General features: G+C 61.0%; 1 protein-coding gene across 9 annotated transcripts in view; it reads left to right on the top strand.

The window, feature by feature from the left end:
* The window catches only part of CACNA1G (calcium voltage-gated channel subunit alpha1 G), a 67517-nt gene that overhangs the window by 36668 nt on the left and 9315 nt on the right, over window positions 1-21534 (top strand). For all 9 annotated transcript variants that reach the window (XM_066364575.1, XM_066364576.1, XM_066364577.1 and 6 more), the window contains 17 exons: window positions 515-946; window positions 2566-2666; window positions 2887-3010; window positions 5958-6026; window positions 6166-6350; window positions 7192-7318; window positions 8921-9046; window positions 9575-9664; window positions 10436-10628; window positions 12529-12582; window positions 17736-17887; window positions 18583-18692; window positions 19593-19726; window positions 20018-20088; window positions 20216-20294; window positions 20386-20507; window positions 20850-21203. In XM_066364575.1, the coding sequence (XP_066220672.1) occupies window positions 515-946; window positions 2566-2666; window positions 2887-3010; window positions 5958-6026; window positions 6166-6350; window positions 7192-7318; window positions 8921-9046; window positions 9575-9664; window positions 10436-10628; window positions 12529-12582; window positions 17736-17887; window positions 18583-18692; window positions 19593-19726; window positions 20018-20088; window positions 20216-20294; window positions 20386-20507; window positions 20850-21203 (2523 nt within the window). The remainder of the gene's footprint in view (window positions 1-514; window positions 947-2565; window positions 2667-2886; window positions 3011-5957; window positions 6027-6165; window positions 6351-7191; window positions 7319-8920; window positions 9047-9574; window positions 9665-10435; window positions 10629-12528; window positions 12583-17735; window positions 17888-18582; window positions 18693-19592; window positions 19727-20017; window positions 20089-20215; window positions 20295-20385; window positions 20508-20849; window positions 21204-21534) is intronic.

Here is a 21534-nt window from a genome sequence, read left to right on the forward strand (position 1 = left end):
AGACCGTTCCAGGCACTGCTCATAAGTATTCTAGACACATTTAATCATCACAGCAACCTTATGAGGCAGATACTGTTATCATCTCCATTTTGGGACCTGCATCTCAGGTTGCCCAAGTGGTTTGTGGGAAACTCTGAAGCAAGTAGGTGAGAGCGCCAGCATTTTAATCCAAAAGATTGGTGTCAGAGCCCACGCGCTGGCCATTATTTTACACTGCCACCAGTTGGTGATAAGACTTCTCTCGCCAACTGAATGAGGAATAATAGGTGCTAGTGTCATATCTACTTTATAGATGAAGAACTGAGGTACAGAGAGGTTTAGTAACTTGGCCAAAGTCACACAGCTGGTTGGAGTAAGCCAGGGCCTGAGTCCAGGCATCCGACACCAAGCTCCTGCTCGTCATGTTTCTACACATGGTGTGATACGGGGAGGCTCAGAGCAAATGGGGTACCTTGGGGGGATGCAGGCCACATGGTTCCGGCTGAGACCACCCACTCCTCTGCTCACCCCCCAGCCGAGTGCCCGCAGCTCCCCGCACAGCCCCTGGAGCGCAGCCAGCAGCTGGACCAGCAGGCGCTCCAGCCGGAACAGCCTCGGCCGCGCCCCCAGCCTGAAGCGGAGGAGCCCGAGTGGGGAGCGGAGGTCCCTGTTGTCCGGCGAGGGCCGGGAGAGCCAGGACGAGGAGGAGAGTTCTGAGGAGGAGCGGGCCAGTCCAGCAGGCAGCGACCGGCGCCCCTGGGGCTCCCTGGAGCGAGAGGCTAAGAGCTCCTTTGACCTGCCGGACACACTGCAGGTGCCCGGGCTGCACCGCACAGCCAGCGGCCGCAGCTCAGCCTCCGAGCACCAGGGCTGCAACGGCAAGTCTGCCTCGGGGCACCTAGCTCAGGCCCTGCGGCCCGACGACCCTCCGCTGGATGGGGATGATGCTGATGACGAGGGCAACCTGGTGAGGCCCCTGAGGGCACAGTGACCCCCTCAGCCCCAACCTTGAGTGAGGGAGCAATGCCTGGCCTGGGGCAGCGGTGGACAACCCCTCCCAACACTCTGGCATTCAGAAAGTTACCACCACACCCAAGGGATATCAAGGGTGCCGGCCCCGGAGACAGCTTCAAACACCCTCTTGATTCTCTGCTGGCCCTGCTGAGCCCCAGATCCTCACTGTGCCTGGGGCTGTGGTGCTGAGGTCCTTGGTGGATAGGAATGGTTTCAGGCAGATGTGTATGAATCTTTCATGGCGCTCCCCCTGTGACTCAGAAAGACCCATCACTCATCTCTCCAAACTGATGTCCTCTCCTGTCCCCCTCTCTCATCTGGACCTCATCATCACAGCCTCGACTTCGTGCCCATTTCCACCTATCACCCCACCCCCAGCCCCCAACCCCCACTCCTTACCCTGGGATGGGGGCCCAGGGACCCGGGACCTCCCAGGTAGCACGTGAGGAGAAGGGGCCCAGAAGGGGCCCCGTGTCCCAGGTGTGTCTGTGAACAGACAGCTGTGATGGGTACAGTGTTTGATAATTGATGCACTGCAGAGCCCAGTGGGGAGGGAAGGAGGGAAGGCAGGTGGGGGCTGGGCTGGAGGCAGAGATGGAGAAAGGGTGGAGAGCCTGGCGAGGGGGAAGGGAGAAGGGAGAAGGGGGCACAGGGGAGGACAGGGGAAGGAGAAGGGAGAAGGGGGCACAGGGGAGGACAGGGGAAGGGAGAAGGGAGAAGGGGGCACAGGGGAGGACAGGGGAAGGAGAAGGGAGAAGGGGGCACAGGGGAGGACAGGGGAAGGGAGAAGGGAGAAGGGGCACAGGGGAGGACAGGGGAAGGGAGAAGGGAGAAGGGGCACAGGGGAGGACAGGGGAAGGAGAAGGGAGAAGGGGGCACAGGGGAGGACAGGGGAAGGAGAAGGGAGAAGGGGGCACAGGGGAGGACAGGGGAAGGAGAAGGGAGAAGGGGGCACAGGGGAGGACAGGGGAAGGAGAAGGGAGAAGGGGGCACAGGGGAGGACAGGGGAAGGAGAAGGGAGAAGGGGGCACAGGGGAGGACAGGGGAAGGGAGAAGGGAGAAGGGGGCACAGGGGAGGACAGGGGAAGGGAGAAGGGAGAAGGGGCACAGGGGAGGACAGGGGAAGGGAGAAGGGAGAAGGGGGCACAGGGGAGGACAGGGGAAGGAGAAGGGAGAAGGGGGCACAGGGGAGGACAGGGGAAGGAGAAGGGAGAAGGGGCACAGGGGAGGACAGGGGAAGGAGAAGGGAGAAGGGGGCACAGGGGAGGACAGGGGAAGGGAGAAGGGAGAAGGGGCACAGGGGAGGACAGGGGAAGGGAGAAGGGAGAAGGGGCACAGGGGAGGACAGGGAAGGGAGAAGGACGTGAGGGGTGCTCCGAGGACAAGGGGGGCACTCAGATGGAGACGGGAGGTGGTTTTAGGAATGGGAGGAGAGAAGCGCAGCAAGGGGCCGGGAGAGGGCAGACACGATGGGAGGCTCAGCAGAGCTGACATGATGGGGGGCAGTGAGATAGTGAGGGCCTGGGGACTGGAGGCCTGGCCCTGCTCACGCCCCTGCTGGTGCTCCTACAGAGCAAAGGGGAACGGATGAGAGCGTGGATCCGGGCCCGGCTCCCAGCCTGCTGCCAGGAGCGAGATTCTTGGTCTGCCTACATCTTCCCTCCTCAGTCAAGGTAAGCACGGGGGGCCCTGACCTGTACCCGATCTCTCCTCACGCGAGATTATCCCGTGACATCATCCCAGCAACTGCTAGAAGTGTCCCCAGACGTGCGAGTGTGTGAGAGAGGGGTCTCCGACTGGGAGGGCCCGGGAGGGGTAGAGGCCTCGGGGCGATGCCTCTCACTACTGCCCTGCCCTGCCTCCCACTCAGCCTTGGCCTCTGTCCTGGAGCAGGTTCCGCCTCCTGTGTCACCGGATCATCACGCACAAGATGTTCGACCATGTGGTCCTCGTCATCATCTTCCTCAACTGCATCACCATTGCCATGGAGCGCCCCAAGATCGACCCGCACAGCGCTGTGAGTCCCCAGGACTGCACACGGTGGCTGCGGAGGGCCTGCTCGGTACCGGTCCCCTTTGGGGTTAGCAAGCAGGGCGGGCAAAGAGGCCCAGAGAGCCCCCGAGGGAGGGAGCCAGGACTCTGCCTTAGGCCCCCCTGACGCCCCCGTGCAGCTGGCACCCGAGATGCCGCCCGTGTCCCTCTCCTGCCTCCGTCTCCCTTCCGTGACGCACCAGCCTGGCTGGGGCAGTGGGCTTGGCTCCTCACCCGGGTGAAAAGTGAGCTCCGTCGCACCCGGCTATTTGCAGACGGCGTGTTCTCGTGAGCCAGAGCCTTGTGAGGCCCCTGGGTGAGTCGGTGAGTGTTGGGATGAGGCGGACAGTGAGACCGGCCCTGGCTGGGCGGAGATGTCTTGCTTTCCCTCCTCCTGGCCGAGGTTCTCAGTTTCACCCATGACCCCTGCACTGATGAGGGACGCAGAGCAGGAGAGGGACGCTGCCCTGGCTCCTGTGGTCCCACCAGGTCACGAGCAAGTAGGTTTTCAAGAGTGTCAGGGGGCGATGCTGGTCACTTCCGCTTGGCTGTGAACCTGTCAGTCCTTCTCAGAAGGAGAGGCCAGAGGCCTGACCATCTGGACATACCCCCATGGGCCTCGCCTCTTCGGGATGGCCCCAGCTGTTCGGGGAGCTTTCTCTCCCCAGTTTGGCAGCGTAACCTCTCCCTTGGACAGTGATTCTGGTCAAGAAGGGTGGGTGAGGGGTGGCTCTGTTGCCTCTCCTGGCATCTTGCACTACGTGCTTGGAGGTGCCCCTTGTCCCCCCACCTCACTGCCTCCGCACCATGGTTCAGGTTTCAGCACTGCGAGGGCTTCTGGTTTCTGTTGGGGTGGGCTCCAGCCAGGCCAGGGTGGGATGGACGGAGCCCTGAGGGATGGAGGGGCCAGTCCAGGAAGAGGCGAATGAGGGAGCACAGCCCTGGGGGGCCTCGCCCCTGCGCCTGTGTGGGGCGGAGCAGGGGCAGCTGGGCACACCGGCCCCTCGTCCACCTCCTGCCCCAGGCCCTGCCGCCTGTGTGGGGCGGAGCAGGGGCAGCTGGGCACACTGGTCCCTCGTCCGCCTCCTGCCCGAGGCCCTGCCGCCTGTGTGGGGCGGAGCAGGGGCAGCTGGGCACACTGGTCCTCTCGTCCGCCTCCTGCCCGAGGCCCTGTGTCTGTGTGGGGCGGAGCAGGGGCAGCTGGGCACACTGGTCCTCTCGTCCGCCTCCTGCCCGAGGCCCTGCGTCTGTGTGGGGCGGAGCAGGGGCAGCTGGGCACACTGGTCCTCTCGTCCGCCTCCTGCCCGAGGCCCTGTGTCTGTGTGGGGCGGAGCAGGGGCAGCTGGGCACACTGGCCCCTCGTCCGCCTCCTGCCCCAGGCCCTGCGTCTGTGTGGGGCGGAGCAGGGGCAGCTGGGCACACTGGTCCTCTCGTCCGCCTCCTGCCCGAGGCCCTGCGTCTGTGTGGGGCGGAGCAGGGGCAGCTGGGCACACTGGCCCCTCGTCCGCCTCCTGCCCGAGGCCCTGCCGCCTGTGTGGGGCGGAGCAGGGGCAGCTGGGCACACTGGTCCTCTCGTCCGCCTCCTGCCCGAGGCCCTGCCGTCTGTGTGGGGCGGAGCAGGGGCAGCTGGGCACACTGGTCCTCTCGTCTGCCTCCTGCCCGAGGCCCTGTGTCTGTGTGGGGCGGAGCAGGGGCAGCTGGGCACACTGGTCCTCTCGTCTGCCTCCTGCCCGAGGCCCTGTGTCTGTGTGGGGCGGAGCAGGGGCAGCTGGGCACACTGGTCCCTCGTCCGCCTCCTGCCCCAGGCCCTGCCGCCTGTGTGGGGCGGAGCAGGGGCAGCTGGGCACACTGGTCCTCTCGTCCGCCTCCTGCCCGAGGCCCTGCCGCCTGTGTGGGGCGGAGCAGGGGCAGCTGGGCACACTGGCCCCTCGTCCGCCTCCTGCCCGAGGCCCTGCGTCTGTGTGGGGCGGAGCAGGGGCAGCTGGGCACACTGGTCCCTCGTCCGCCTCCTGCCCGAGGCCCTGCCGCCTGTGTGGGGCGGAGCAGGGGCAGCTGGGCACACTGGTCCTCTCGTCCGCCTCCTGCCCGAGGCCCTGCCGCCTGTGTGGGGCGGAGCAGGGGCAGCTGGGCACACTGGCCCCTCGGCCGCCTCCTGCCCGAGGCCCTGCCACCGAGCTCTCTGTGACGTCACGGTGTCTCTCCCCCACGCTCTCCGCTCTGCTCCTCCATCTCTAGCTGTCATAGGCACGCTTCCCGTTTCCCTTTTCTCTGTTTCTCACTTTAACACTCTTGCTCTGCCTGCTGCCTCTCCAGCTCTCCACACCCCTCTCTTGGCCACCCAGCAGTGGAATCAGTCCGCACAGATATCGGGGGACTGGGCTGCCCTCCTTCCCTCCCTGCCCCAGCCAGTGCTCCGCCTCGGCACCCCCCCGGGGGACGCGTGGCCTGTGCTCAGCCCCCAGCCTGCCCTGCAGCTCCGTTTCTGGGGCACCCAGCAGGAAAGCAAGTCTGTGGAGCAAGGAGGAGAGTAGAATGGGGTGGGGGTGGGAGGTCGGAGATCAAGTTAAATCCTGCCCCAGTTTTTAAGGAAGACATTGGGATAGGGCCTGAGCTACGGGGCTCAGATGACAGCAGTGGGGGGGGGTCATCGCCCCCCCCCCAGGCCACTCTGGGGACTCAAGCAGGTCACTTCAGGGCAGGGGAGCAAGTGAGTCAGGGGCCTAGCACTGTGTATTGTGTGTGTGTCTGTGTGTGTGTGTGCGTGCACGCGCGTGCATGTGAGGGGGCGGGGGAGAGGAGACGGTCTGCCTTGTGTGTGAGTGGGGAGGTTGTTTCTGAGTCAGTGTCGCAAGCAGTTTCTGGCTTCTGTATGCAGAGCAGACCTGGCCCAGCTGGGGGCCCCGGTGGCAACACCTGCCTGCTCTCTCCTGTAGGAACGCATCTTCCTGACCCTCTCCAACTATGTCTTCACCGCAGTCTTTCTGGCGGAGATGACCGTGAAGGTGATGGGGGTTGTTGTGTCTAGTTCCTGGTGGGGGTGGGGAGGATGGGCCACAAGGGGAGGACGGGGCTGCAGACCGACCACAGGGAGCGCTGCGCCACAGACGGTGGTGGTGACGGGAACATGGCGGGTGTCCCCAGGTGGTGGCGCTGGGCTGGTGCTTCGGGGAGAAGGCATACCTGCGCAGCAGCTGGAATGTGCTGGACGGGCTGCTGGTGCTCATCTCCATCATCGACATCCTGGTCTCCATGGTCTCCGACAGCGGCACCAAGATCCTCGGCATGCTCAGGGTGCTGCGGCTGCTGCGGACCCTGCGCCCGCTCAGGTGCGCCCATGCCCGGCGTTCTGCGCGGGGCACCCCCGCGACCTACTCCTCCACTGCGGAGGGAGAGCCCCACCTGCCCCTGCTTCCTGCTGCTGGCCCCCTCCGGGAACCCTGCTGTCCTCGGGCACCCGCCCTTTTGACACTCCCATATGGCAGCCTGCCCCCCGCTACTGTGTCCCTGGCCCTGTGCAGGGCATAATACAAGGGGCCATAGACAGGACCTCGTGGCCTTCAGCCGAGTCACCCCCTTGGGCGGTACCTTCAGGGGTGACACTCCGCCCTCCTTTTCCTGCTTTCCCACCTCCACACCTCTCTCAGGGGCCACCCTCCAGATTTAACAGAGGACCCACCCTCTTAGGAAACCCTCCTCAGCGAGGCAGTCACCTCCAACCACCATCCCAGAGTCAGAACTGTCAGTGGATGGGGACATGGATGGGGACCACACTGACCGACTAGTGATGCTTCCCTAGCTGTGCCCATCCATGCCCTTTCCCTTCCTGCCTGCCCCCTACACGCTCCCTACAAGTGAATGCCCCTGGCCTCACAGCACATACGTCCCTGGGAGCCCCTTTCTTGAGCTGAGTCCCTACCTAGCTTCATCAGGTGATCTGTGAACATCCTGGGAGTGGGGGTGGGGAGGGGTAGGGTGGGAGCATCTGCTTCCTGTTTTGAGGCATCACAGGTGGGAATCCCGATGGCAGGGGTCCCAGGAAAACATGGCCGTGCCGCACAGCCATCCCAGAAAGCTAACCTCTTCCCTCAGCGAGAGCCCAGGGGACCGTTGAGCCAAGATTGGGAGTGTCTGAGCTGGGGGAATCCTCTCATCCCCTTTCCTCCCCAGGGTAATCAGTCGGGCACAGGGCCTGAAGCTGGTGGTGGAAACGCTGATGTCCTCGCTGAAGCCCATCGGCAACATTGTGGTCATCTGTTGTGCCTTCTTCATCATTTTTGGCATCCTGGGGGTGCAGGTGTGTGGGGGTCTGGGGGCCAGCTGTCAGCGGAAGCCTGAGGAATGGCTTTCCTCCACGTTCTGGAATGGTGAGGCCCACGCTGCTGCCACCTTGATTCTAGAAAGGAATAAATAGGGACACTTCCCTCGAGACTCAGGCCCTCAGGCCCTTGTGCCTCCTGGGCACGTTGCAGAAAACTGGAAGCCTGGAAGAGAGCCCCTAAGGGGACAAGGGCCTCAGAGAGGCTTCTGACCTGTGACAGCTGCAGGCTCTCTGTTCCACCCCTCCGTGCACTGTACTCCGGAGCGCAGACGCTGGCACCGGCCCACAGTCTGCTCCGGGATCCCCTCCCCGCCTTTCCTGCCTGAGTGAGGTGGGCTGTAGGCCAGGCCTGGGGACCCAGGGCCCAGACAGCTGGCCCAGGTTAGTGGCGTGCTGGCAGGCAGACGGGTGCAGACCCCAGACGAGGCAGGAAGTGGGGGCTGTAGGGGAAACTTGGACCCCGGCCCAGGGAGGGAACTTGGCTCTGGAGGAAAAGGAGCAGGAGCTGCCTGCGGGATTCAGCAGGCGCCTCTGGAAGCCCCCTCCCCAGCCCTGTCTTCCCCCAGCCCCTGGCTCCGGCTGTTTCAGCTGCAGGGTAGACATCTGGCTCTTGGGGCAGCAGGGGAGCTCCTGGGTGGCTGCCCCTGTCCCCCTCCTTTCCTTTGACTTCCTGGGATGTCCTCTCTGCTCCGGGGAGGGGACGAGGGCTGTTCCTGGTTTCCTGGAACTCTCTAGCCCCAGGGAGCTGGCTGGGCACAGCTGCCAAGGCGGTGTGGTGCTTCCCTGCACGCCCGGCGCCCCTGCCCGTCCCTCTCCTCCTCCCAGCCTGCTGGGAGGAGGAGAGGGAACCATTGTTAAGCCCAGTCCTGCACTCTCCCAGTGGATTTAGGTCTGTCCTGAGCAGTCGCCAAGGCCCCCTGTTCTCTGGTTCTTCAAACCCTTCCCCTACCCACTGTCGTAGCCCGGTCTGTTCTGGGATGAGGGCGAGCTTTTCCATCCTGCAGACCTGAGTTCAAGCTCCTTTTCTGCTGTCTACTGGTTATACGACCTTAATGAGTGAATTAACTTCTCTGAGCCTCAGTCTTCCTCATTTGTAAAGTGGGCTCAATAATACCTAGCCCACCCCCACCATTCAACCAGATCATTTGGCTCCTCTCCAGACTGGCTGATTCAGTGGCTCTGGGCTGGGCCTAAGAATTGGGATTTCTAGTACATTCTCAGATGATACTGACGCTGGTCCAGAGGCCTCAGCCCACCCCCACCTTGGAGAACCAGTGGCCCAGCTGTTTGTAGAAAACAAACGACTATTCCCCCTTTAACACCCTTTTTCAGTACCCACCCATGACCTTTCCTCCCCTCCCCAGGGTTCTGCTCCGAGGAGCCCAGAGGAAGGGGTGCCTGCAGGGGTGGTTCTCTGACTCGACTGGTCACAGGGCTGAGCCCTGAACCCTCACCCAGGGTGTGCATGGAGCTCTCAGGCCCCAAGACTGCTTGCTGTGGGGAGGTGGAGCTAGGGAGCTCTATACTTCCTGTGGTCAAGGCTAACTTCTTCCTGTCTTCGGGTACATGTGTGTCCAGCTCTTCAAAGGGAAGTTCTTCGTGTGCCAGGGTGAGGACACCAGGAACATCACCAACAAGTCTGACTGTGCCGAAGCCAGTTACCGGTGGGTCCGGCATAAGTACAACTTTGACAACCTTGGCCAGGTGAGCCCCAGGCTCCGAGGTGGAGGTGGGAGTCTGGAAATACAAGTTTGTGCTTAATGATGCCTGCAGGGCAACTGACTTGCCGGGGTCTCAGTTTTATCAGCTGGTGAATGGGTCATAGCGGCGTCTCCTTGGAGGCTCGCAGCAAGGATGCAGTGAGAGGATGTATGTTTGTTTCGCATGGTACAGAATGCGGGCACATTGTCAGGACGATGCCTTTTCTTACTCGGTATTTGCAGAAACAGGGACATGTACAACATGAAGCACTTCGCTCAGTTTTGTGGAAGTGTTTCTCTGTCTCACCCTGGTTTTGTTTTCTGAATTTCGAAGGATGTGATCATTTCCCAGGGCTCCCCTGGTTTCCTGCCCGCTATGGAGCCCTGCAGGGGCCTGGAGTGTGACTCCGGCCTGACCTCTGAAGGGCTGGGGTTCCCAAGCTGCTGCCAGGAGGTGCTTTGAAGACAGGGTAGTGAGTGGTTTGGCCGCACATCGTAGATTTCCGATGGTCTCCTTGCCTGCTCACCCTAGGCCCTGATGTCACTGTTCGTGCTGGCCTCCAAGGACGGCTGGGTGGACATCATGTACGATGGGTTGGATGCCGTGGGCGTGGACCAGCAGGTAGGGCTGAGGGCTGGATGCCGTGGGCATGGACCAGCAGGTAGGGCTGAGGGCTGGATGCCGTGGGCGTGGACCAGCAGGTAGGGCTGAGGTGGGGAGGGTTCATCTCTGGGCCGTGGGCGTGGACCAGCAGGTAGGGCTGAGGTGGGGAGGGTTCATCTCTGGGCCGTGGGCGTGGACCAGCAGGTAGGGCTGAGGTGGGGAGGCTGCATCTCTGGGCTGAGGTCACTCAGCATGAGCCAACTCCAGGCATGACAGGTGCAGGCCCTGGACAGCAAGAGGGCAAGGCAGGTTGGAAAAAGACCGTCAAGAGACATTATTACCTCTTACCACAGAGGCTGTAACTGATAGCCTATAACGGAGGGCCAAGTCCAGGCATGTTTCAGTGGCTTTGCAACATGTTTACATTTTTTAAATTAGTAATGACCATTTAAAAATTGGTGAATTTCATGTGAATATCCAGACTTGGGCCTTCTCAGGAGAAATCCAAACATCTGGAAACACTGGACTTGCATTCTCTCAGGGCAGGAGTCAGTAGGAACAAAGCAGCAGCAGCCCCTTTTGGGTAGAGCCATACTCCACTTTGCCACAGTCCTCACCCCTCCTTACTGCCTAACACCAAACCCACGTGGTTCATTTTGATCACCTGCTGGGTCCCTCTAGCTCATTGAGTTTGAGGGCCCCGTCTTAAAGAACCCAAGCTCTAGGGCAGCACCTGAGACAGTCCCCCTCGGGCTGATGGTTCTTCCTGTCCTTCCTGCTCCCCGCCAGCCCATCATGAACCACAACCCCTGGATGCTTCTGTACTTCATCTCGTTCCTGCTCATTGTGGCCTTCTTTGTCCTGAACATGTTTGTGGGTGTGGTGGTAGAGAACTTCCACAAGTGTCGGCAGCACCAGGAGGAGGAGGAGGCCCGGCGGCGGGAGGAGAAACGTCTGCGGAGACTGGAGAAAAAGAGAAGGAGTAAGGAGAAGCAGATGGCTGGTCGGTAGTCTTTTCACATCTCTCGGAGTCATGCTTGACCTTGGCCTTGCGACTGTGGGGGGCCAGGGGCTGGGGCTGGGGGCAGGGAGAAGATGCTCCCACCCCCCCTCTCCACCTCCTCCCCCCCTCAAGAGCATGTCAGCCTTTAGAGCCGCATGAAGCAGACCAGTCAGCCCCATGGGGGAGGGGGAGCTACCCCCTCCCTGTGGGGCTCCCTGGGTCTCAGCATCGTACTCCCCAGAGGATTCCGGGGGAGTTATGCACGACCTCTCCCACCTCGACTCTCAGAGGAGCCTCATGGGATGAGAATCATGCTCTACTGTCTGGGGCCTCTGTCTAGACACCCAGGGAGGGATTGGCCCAGGTGCCAACCTTGCCTGGCCCAGGGTTGGCAAGCAAGCATCATGAACCCTCACTTGCCTGGTGTCCGTAGCTGCTGAGCAAGGTCTTGGCAGAGGCTGCAAATGGACAGCAGTGTGAGAGGACCCCAGGCCCACTCTCCCTCTCTATCTCCAGCAAAACTCTCCAACTTCCCGACGGTCATTTATTTGGCCAAACTGTAAAACATAATAACCTCCCCCTGGCTCAAGAGCAGGTCTGAGGTCACAGGAACACGAAGCACATGACTCTCTGGTCTTAGAGCCTTCAGCCCCCTTCACCTGTGATCTCCAACGCTTCTTGTCTCTGGCTGGGTGGGACCCCCACCCCATCCCTCCCCACGCTCTTCTGCCATGGGTGGGCCGAGACTAAGTGGCAGGACACAGATTACAGGAAGCGTGGAAGAGAAGTGACAGGTGTAGGAGCCCCTTTGTTTCTCCGTGTCTCCAGGTGTGTCTGCACCGGTCTCCCCGTCTTCAGGGCCCCTGCCTGTCTGTCTGGTGCTCGGCAGTCTCCACAACCCTCTCTTCCTGTCACTGCCCACGTTTCTCCGAGTGTGTGTCTGTGTGGGTTTCTCTGAGCTTTTGTGTGCCTGTCTCTGTTTGGTCTGCGGGTTTTCCCTTCCTCTCTCCACCTTTTCACACACCGTCTTCATTACGCCGATAAGCTGTGTGCGGTGCTCTGAATTTTCTCTTTGGTGTGTTGACATGTGAGTACCGCCAAGTGGGTGAGGGGCTGCGGCGCCCCTCCCTCCCCGCTGCCCCTGGCTCTAGCTCCTGCTGCCTGCGAGGGGCACCTGGAGTGAGGGGAGAGTGTGGGCGTGGGCGAGGGTGGGCAGAGCCAGTGTGCCCTGTGAGGGGGAGGGGGACGGCTCGAGGCAGGTGTTGAGGGGATACCGGCCTCCTGGCAGCCGCGGGTGGAGCCGTTGTCTACGGCCCACATCCCGCCTACCTGCGCCCCAGGCGTTCTGCTCAGCTCTGGGGTCGGCCGGGGTCCCGTCTTGGCTCTCCCTGTGGATGTCGGAAGCTGGGCAGGCGTGTCACCCCAGCAGCCACGCTCCCGCCCCTGCTCCATCCACCCTCCCTCCTTGCAGTCTGCTGTCTCTGCAGGGCATCTGCAGATGAGTTCTTTTGGCAGGAGGCACTTGTGGCCCTGCCTGACCAGCTGGCTCCCCTTCTGGGGTCTGTTGCCATCTCAGCTGCTGCTGAGGCCGCGGGGCGGGTAGGAGCGGACATCTGTTCTGATGCCAGGCTGCGTGCCCCTCCCGGTGCCTCTGACTCCCTGTCCCCGTGACCCTGACAAGTGGGCTGAATTGCTCCTCTTCCTCACACGCTCTGTGCCGAGAGCTGGGGACGGAACCTGCAGAACCAGGCGGCGGTGCTCAGAGCACCCCGTTCACAGGCAGAGTGACGGCTGGAGCCCGGGGGAGCGAGCTGCTGAGGGGACCCTGCCCAGCCCCCCTGGTCCTGGCAGTGACCAATGTCGTGTTTCGTTCTTTTAGATCTAATGCTGGACGATGTAATTGCTTCCGGCAGCTCAGCCAGCGCTGCGCCAGGTACTGCGTCTGGGGTTGTGGGTTTCAGGGCTTGGCCCGGGGGTGGTCAGGTCCTGCGTGTCCCCAGGCCTGCCTCAGGCGTGCCGGGATGTCCTCTCTGCTCCCTCTCTGTGGCTCATGGAGTCTATCCTCGCAGGGCAAGGGGGTGAGGGTCTCGGGGTTGCTGGGCTGTGTCATCCCATAGACCCGTGATTCTCCGGATGGGAGATGAGGATCTCGGCACCCCCTCCCTCAGACACCTCCTAAAGGACCCACCTTTTCTTGCAAGGCTTCCCAGGCCTGAGCTCCCCAGCCCCTGCTGGCTCTTGCCACTCCTGCTCCTTCTCGCAGGTCACACCGTGGGGTTATTAGAGCTGCAAATCTCTCCTGCCCCCTTTTGTCTAAAGGGCAGACTTTGATCAAGTGGGCAGGATGAGAGGAGCAGAGAGGGGAAGGATTTGTTTTAAAAATGTAACCATGAATAATTGAACAGACTCGTTAATAGTCCGGTAATCGCGGTGGCCGCGTCATCGCGACGCACAGCAGAGATTGGGAATCGAAGGCCTGAGTTAGCCATAAGCTTCTCCCCAAAACCAAAGGTTGGGAAGTGAGTTGGGCCTTCTCTTTGACAGCTATGTCTCTGGGGAGGCCTTCCTGGTCCTGCCCACCCTTGGTCCTCAGGCCCCTGCTTCTCCCAAGGTCACCCTCAGACGGAGGTTCTGAGGTCGTGAGAATTTGGGGCAGGATTGTGGGACCTCGTTAACATGCTCCGGTGTCTCTACCGGGTGGTTCCCAACCTGTTCATCCCCAAGGGTCCCCCTTATCGTTTCCAACAAACCGCACGTTTGAAAAGACTGTCTTTGAAGTGAAGAGCTCTTCAATAATGACTTTGTTTCACTGTTTTGGCTAATTAAAGGCACATGTAATTGCTAATCAGAGCTTCCGGGCTTTAGAAGGGTTCACACTGAATGATGGCCCAAAAGCCCCCCCAAAAAACAGAGAGAGACCATTTTGCCATTAAATTTGCCTGTGGGATCTTAGCACAGGCATAGATGTATGGTTTCTTTTAAGCTGTTAGAGATCGTGAGAAGAGTGGAAGAAACCCCCTGTAGCTGCCCAGTCAGGCTGCTGACGGTGTGGGGCTGCAGGCTGGGACCCTGAGCTGTACCCTTCTTTGCTATTCCGCACTCCCGCAGAAACCAGACCCCGGCAGACGCTGCCCCGTGGGTGTTGGGCTGTCTGATCTATGGGGGCTCAGGGACCCACCCAAGGAGGACCCCCTGAGCCACTGTTTGGGAGGTCATCCCTGAGGCCCTGGGTAGCTGGACGTCTGCAGTCCCCGTGGTGCGGGCTCTGGTGTTTGTTTGGCGTTGAGAGGCTGTCTCTCTGGGGCTCGGGCACCTCCGGCTGGTTTGGGTCTGGACTGCCCGGGTCCCACGTCTCTGCGTCAGCTTGTTCTGTGAACTCCTGATGTGTTAGGGCTGAGGAGGAGGTGGGAGAAAGTGGCCTTCAGCTTTTCCCTGCGGGGTCACCTGGCCTGTAGACTGAAGGGTCCACACATACACGCTCACCCCCAAATGCCACCCTAGCATAGGGCGGGGCCGCACGAGCTTCCCCACCACGAAGCAGCACGTGCAGTCTCTCGGGGCCCCTAAGAACTCTTCCCAACGTGCCCGCTTGGTGCTTCACCCTCTTGTTACTCATGCTTGCACCCCCATTCTGGGGACACTCAGACATGCTCCTGTTGGCACATGCAGGTGTGTACACTGATTACAACAGTGTTTCATCTTCCCACTGGTCATGAGCTCTCGGAGTCCCCGAAGAGGGGCCGAGACCATCCCACATCCCTCATTTCCGGACCTGCCGCCCTGTGTGATCTATAGCAGAGCTTTTCAGATCTCCGTGTGCGTAACAATTACCCAGAGAGCCTATTAAAACACAGGTTCCTGAGGCCCGCCTAGAAATCCTCATGGTGCGGACTGGGGTAGGCGGTAAGCATCTTGCATTTCCAATCAGCTTCCAGGAGCTGGCGATGCTGCTGCGGTGGCCTGTCACAACAGTGTCCCAGGGATGGGTTCACATCCCCCTAGTCTGGGGTTGCAGAAGTTAAACATGCAACTCACCTCCTGGCCAGTGCCCTGCCCACCCAGTGCTGTGCCCAGCGGGAGGGAGTCGGCCAGGCCCCAGGGAAAGGCAGAGGGAAAATGCTTTGGTTGTCAGGGGGCGGGCCTGACTGGACACCTGGGTCCAGCCTGAGCAGTCAGCTTAGCCCCAAGTGACCGCTGAGCCTTCAGCACCAGTGCTCCTCTCACCACCGCCTGTGTGTGACACCTGACTTCACGCGCCCTCTCTTTCCCCACTGGGACCCCGTGATCAGACTTGGCCACGGCAGCTGATGGTGTGACCTCTGCCACGGGGGCCGGTGTCTCTGCCTTCCGCCGACTCCCTGCCACTCTCCTCCTTTGCCAACTGTCTGCCCTGGCTGTGCCTCGGGCTCCTCATGGCCCCTACTAACTCACTGTGCCTGCTGCCTTCACTCACAGGATCCCACGCTCCCTGCACCTCACCTGTGTCCTTGCCCCTGACCGGGGGCCGGGCCGTCCTGGACTGCCCTTCTCTCCACTGTCTGACTCTGGTCTTTTCTCTGCCTAAAGCAGCTCATACTGTTGAGAGGCAGGGAGATGGGGCCAGGGCTGCCAACACGCCAGGGACCACTGGTTCAGGCCCCTCCTGGGCAGTGACCAGAGCAATCGGAGAAGCAGATCTGCCCAAGGCTCCGCCCTTCTCCGGGCGTGGTGGGGGTGGGGGGTGTCTAGTTCTGCTGTAAGCCCAGGTCCTGCCTAGAGAACCAAGGACTGGGGAGCAGAAAGGGGGCGGCATTATCCAGAGCCTGACATCAAGGGCCTTCAGGCAGATTCTTCAAGGGCACCCTCTGGGGCGAAGCCCGGAGGCTCTGTGTCTAGACCGACCTGGCAGCAGGTGAGACACTCGAGCCGGGAGGTCAGGCCCTAGCTCTGTCGTGCGTGGCCTTGCGGTGGGTGGATGATTTGCTTTCTGCTGGCCTTGTTCTCTCCCTCGGTAAAACAAAGGGGCTGGCCGAGGAGGTGCTGGTCAGATTGGCCCTGGTACACGTTGGACCTGTGCTCTAATGGGGGATACGAACAGCCTCCGCACCTGCTGGTCTGGGGTCAGGGCAGGGGCGGAGCAGCATCTGTACAGACCTCGGGGGCCGGGGACTGGACCAGTTGCTGTGAGCAGATGCCCTGCCTCAGGCGTCCTGCCCCCACTTTCTCTCTGGGCTGCCTGGAGGAGGGGTCCCTGGCCAGAAGGCAGAGGTAGGGGCAGAGGCTTAATTGGGTCTGGGGCTGCCTCTCCGGTCAGACTGGGGCGAGAGGGGAGAGGGGAGAGGGGCACTTTCCCAACCTCTCCTCTGCATTGTCTCAGCTAATAACGGGGCTAATAACGAGCTGCTTTCTCTAACCTAATTGTATTCAAACATTTTAGTTAATTCTCCATTCATATTTTAGCATAATGGGATCGGGTGCTCTCGGCACTTATGGAGATTAATGCAGAGAAAGAGTTCCAGCTGCTAAGGCAACACGGGCGGCTAGCGCCCTCTGGTTCTCGTGGGTACCGAAGGAAGGAAGGAAGAGGCCCCTTCGCTGGGTCCACCCTCCACGATTGGCCTGTGGATGACCTGCGGCCTATGGTCCCCTGTCCTAGGCCACCCTCCTGGGGGCCAGGAGGGCTACCTGAGCAAACAAAGCCACAGCTGGCGGGCCCATATCAGAAAGCAAAACGATGGCCTAACACGCGCCACGGTGTGCCGGAATACCCCGGACTGCTGCCTCTCGGTGATCCACACCTCGAGCCTGATGCTGGAGGGTGGCATCCGGGCGAGGCTGAACACACAGCTCCTGGGCACTCTTCTTCCTTCGGCCTTTGGTGGGGGCCCACCCAGGCCACTCCCTGCCTCAGTTTACCTCTCTGTTCAATAGTCCTCTGCATGGGAATGGACAATTCTATATGAACTGGCCTAGGCCCAAAGCTTCCTGCTGCCCCTGAGCCACCTACCCCTGGCACAGGCCTCAGAGGCTGCAGCCTTTGCTAGCTGGCTTGCGCCCTAGACTTCCTGAGGGGGAAGGCTGTCTGGGACCTGAGGCTGCCCAAGCCTCCCGTGGGGAGCCTCTTTTTTCTTTGTGGCTGCCTGGGAGACCAATCTGTCAACCACCCCTGGGTGACATGCATCCCCAATTTGGCCTGGCCTTCCCTCAGCACCTGGAGGGGGTGCCCCCTGCAATGTCTTGCCTTCAGATGCATTCTGCCTGCTTAGCAGGCCAACTTCCTGGCACCATGATGTTCATAACTAAGTGATTCCCTAATTACAAGAGAAGTATTATGCCTCTGACAGATCTCAGACAGCACTTTCAGCCCAGCCTGCAGTCTAATGCTGCCCTGATCCCCAGGAGCAGGCTGGGCATTGCCTCATTAGAACCTGGGTGAGTCCTTCCAGGGGGGGCCCTCCCAGAGGAGTCGGACAGAGCAGAGCCCTGTGGCTTCTCCTCTGCCCTCCTGCCCGTGAGGGTGCACGAGGCGTAGGCCCCCGCCCCCGCCCCACAGGCCCTCTGCGGAGTCAGTGCAGCCTGCCAAGATGTCCAATTTCCAATCTCCGGTCTGATCTTCAAATCCCAGCTCTGTGTAATCTCCTCTGCTCCCCTCAAGGGCTGAGCTTGGTGAGAGAGCAAGAGCTTTCACCTCTCCGTTGATGGAGTTTCCTCTGAGCCTGATAAGACCGGTTGTTTCTCGTCGTATGGATCTGGCCCGGCTGCGGAACACCGAGTCGAGGGCGTGACGGGGCGGGGGGGGGGGGCTGGTGGACTTCGGAGGCTGCCTTGGGGCGGGGGCTCACCTGGTGTCTAATGTGGGTGGGGAGCTCTGCATGTCCTGACCCCTTCTGCACCCGACTGTAGCCAGTAGAACAGATGCTTGGTGGGGCGATGCCGAGAGAGCTTCCCCCACTCTCTGAAAAGGAAGTCAGTGGAGGGCAGGGTGCTGATGGTACTGGAATGTTTCAGCTCGGGGGTTAGAGGCTGGTGGCTGTGATGGACGGTGGGTGGAGCAGGCGCTGGGCTCAGGCCCCGATGGCTGCTCTGCTCTCCTCCCAACCCCGCCAGAAGCCCAGTGCAAACCCTACTACTCGGACTACTCCCGTTTCCGGCTCCTCGTCCACCACTTGTGCACCAGCCACTACCTGGACCTCTTCATCACGGGTGTCATCGGGCTAAACGTGGTCACCATGGCCATGGAGCACTACCAGCAGCCCCAGGTAGGAGCGAGCGACTGGCCCTGTGGGCCCAGCCTGAGCTGGGCACTCTGCATGGCTTCCCCTTGTATCCCTTTTACCACCCTCGGAGGTGGCTCTCATCTTGGCTTTACGGAGGAGGACACTGAGCCTTAGAGAGGTTAGTTGACTTGACCAAGGTCACTCTAGCTTGGAAGCAGAGAATCGGGATTCTTCGCCCAGCACATACTTACTGAGTGCCTACCCCGTGCTGGGCTCCGAACCTCTGAGGGTAAGGAAGGCAGACTGGTGCCAGCCCTCCTAGGGTGTGGATGCTAGTGAATGTCCAGCTCCAAAACTCACCAGTGGTCTTGCCACTTCTCAAGTCAGTCTCCATCGGCTGCCCTCCAGGCCTCAGTTTTCCCATCTGTAAACTAGGGACATGAATTGGTCACGCACAAGTCCCCTTCCAGCTCCTGCACTCTGTGCCTTCCAGCACATTTGTCGTGTGGTCTCCGTACCATCCCTCAGGGAGAGAGACCCTTCAGCACAGAGTTTGGGTCATGCATGTGAATGGGGACCCTGCTCTCTCCTAGAGTGGTAACCTGTGGTCAGCCATCGTGGCGGGCACGGAGAAGAAAGGTCCTCTCAGACTCTCCCTCTCTCCCAGATCTGGGGGGTATGATGGGGAAGGGCAGGCGTCATCCCTGGATTTACCCATCAGGCCCCGTTCCTTTCAGATTCTGGACGAGGCTCTGAAGATCTGCAACTACATCTTCACTGTCATCTTTGTGTTGGAGTCAGTTTTCAAACTCGTGGCCTTTGGCTTCCGTCGGTTCTTCCAGGACAGGTAACAGAGAGGAGGGTGTGTGTGGGAGTGGGGGCAGATCTAGTGCCCGAAGACCTCTCCTGAGTTCCGAGGTTCAGCCTCTCCTCTAGGACCTCCTGAGGACTGACGGTGGGGTGGGGTGACACCCAGGCCCTGGGAGATGGGAATTTGACAAGACAGGGCCAGGGGGACACTGGCAGCTGGAAATAGATGTGGCCTAGACTGGGGCTTAAGAGCAGGGAGTCTAGAGCCAGATTCAAATCCTGGCTCCACCCTTTAGAAACTGGTGACCTTGGGTAAGTTACTTAATGACTCTGTGCCTCAGTTTCCTTATCTGTAAAATGGAAGATAACAGTGTTCACATCACAGAGTTATAAAGAGTTCCTGTTGCCTGACCAGGCTGTGGCACAGTGGATAGAGCGGCGGACTGGGACGCAGAGGACCCAGGTTCAAAACCCTGAGATCGTTGGCTTGAGTGTGGGCTCATGGCTTGAGTAAGGGCTCACCAGCTTGATCCTGGGGTCAATGGCTTGAGCCTGGGATCATAGACATGACCGCATGGTCACTAGCTTGAGCCCAAAGGTCACGGACTTGAGCCCAAGGTCACTGGCTTGAGCACAAGGTTGCTGGCTTGAGCAAGGGGTCACTTGCTCTGCTCTCATATGTGCCCACTCAAGGCACATCTGAGAAAGTGATCAATGAACAACTAAGGTGCCGCAATGAACAGTTGATGCTTCTCATCTCTCTCCCTTCCTATCTGTCCCTATCTGTCTCTCTCTGTCTCTCTGTCTCTGTCACACACACACACACACAAAAGAGTTCCTGTTTGTAAAGCCTTTAAAACAATGCTTGGCACATAGCAAACAGCCTCTTCCCCCTCAGTGGCCCCACACTCAGGGATCTGTGTCCCGGGCTTTCCAGGTGGAACCAGCTGGACCTGGCCATTGTGCTGCTGTCCATCATGGGCATCACGCTGGAGGAGATCGAGGTCAATGCCTCACTGCCCATCAACCCCACCATCATCCGCATCATGAGGGTGCTGCGCATCGCCCGCGGTCAGTGCCCAGCTGGTTGCCCGCCATAGTCACCCTCCTCGGGTGACTGGCCCCGGGGGAGATGGCAGGGGTCAGTGTGGTGACTGGCCAGGGACTGGGTGGGTGTGGGTCCCTGAGGGTCTTTCTCCAGCAAAGGGGGACACAGGGGCTGGGCTGAGGGTGGCAGAGGAGCCATGGCAGCCTGGCTGGCCTGGTTTGCCCATCCGGCCTGCTCTGGCCCTGGCCCTGGCTTAACCAGCTACGTGACCTGGGACCCAGAGGGGCCAGCTCACGACTTTGTCCTTTCTGCAGTGCTAAAGCTGCTGAAGATGGCTGTGGGCATGCGGGCGCTGCTGGACACCGTGATGCAGGCCCTGCCCCAGGTAGCTGGGCGGAGGACGAGGGCAGGAGGGGTCCTCAGGGCCGGGGTGCTCTCCGCAGGGTCGGGGGCTCCGGGGAGCAGGCTGGAGAGCCAGCGGCACCTTTTCCATTCCTCCTCCTCTCTTCCAGGTGGGGAACCTGGGACTGCTCTTCATGTTGTTGTTTTTCATCTTTGCAGCTCTGGGCGTGGAGCTCTTTGGAGACCTGGGTGAGTGGGGGTGGGGAAGGCGGAGGAGCCACGGCTGGGGGCCCAGGGCCGCCTGCACTCACTCGAGCCCCTCTGCCCTTCGCTCCTCCAGAGTGTGACGAGACCCACCCCTGCGAGGGCCTGGGCCGGCATGCCACCTTCCGAAACTTTGGCATGGCCTTCCTGACCCTCTTCCGGGTCTCCACAGGTGACAACTGGAACGGCATCATGAAGGTGAGAGCCCCCCACTGTGGAGGTCCCCCCAGGGCTGGTTCGGGCCTCCAGGAGACAGCCCTACTTCTTTAGCCAAGATTCCTTGGCATGATGTGAACAAAAGCACGTGCCCATTTGTCCCCCATGCCAGAACACTCTGGAATTCCCTCTCCCCAGGACACGCTCTGACTCCCACTCCGGGACAGTGCCTAACGCTCTCCTGCCCCCGGGACACCGGAGCGCCCACCTCCTGCCCTTCCTTCTCCTCCTCCAATGCTCTGTGACACCAGCGACCCGATTTCCCACGGCAGCTCCGTCCGCTGTCCCCCCCCCAGCCTCACCCCGCTAACCTGCCTCTCCCAGGACACCCTCCGGGACTGCGACCAGGAGTCCACCTGCTACAACACTGTCATCTCCCCCATCTACTTCGTGTCCTTCGTGCTGACGGCTCAGTTCGTGCTGGTCAACGTGGTGATCGCTGTGCTGATGAAACACCTGGAGGAGAGCAACAAGGAGGCCAAGGAGGAGGCCGAGCTGGAGGCGGAGCTCGAGCTCGAGATGAAGACGCTCAGCCCGCAGCCCCACTCGCCACTGGGCAGCCCCTACCTCTGGCCTGGGGCCGAGGGCCCCGACGGCCCGGACAGCCCCAAGCCTGGGACCCCCCGTGCCGTGACCCACGCTGGAGCAGCCTCTCACTACTCCCTGGAGCACCCCACGGTGAGGACACACCCACGGCTGCTGTCAGGGGGGTGGGGACGGAGACAGGTGGGACAGAGGGCCAGCCAGCGCGTGGTGGGTGGCGGGTAGGGAGCAGGCAGCCCGGCAGAGCCTGGAGCTTCCCCTGGGTCCCCCTGCTGTGTCTGCCTGGATGTGGAGGGGCCAGCACCCCCTGCCCACCCCTAGAGACAGCAGCCCACATGCACCGCCCAGGGCCACGTATGTCCTGGCTCCAGCATTCCCTGAGCCTCCAGCCAGGCCTGGCCTCCCCTTCCTGGCTCTCAGGTTCAAGGCTAAGTTTTCTGTTTCCTTCCTGTTTCTTTCTCACCCT

This window comes from Saccopteryx leptura, chromosome 2 (genome assembly GCF_036850995.1).
Source record: "Saccopteryx leptura isolate mSacLep1 chromosome 2, mSacLep1_pri_phased_curated, whole genome shotgun sequence".
Classification (NCBI taxonomy): Eukaryota; Metazoa; Chordata; class Mammalia; order Chiroptera; family Emballonuridae; genus Saccopteryx; species Saccopteryx leptura.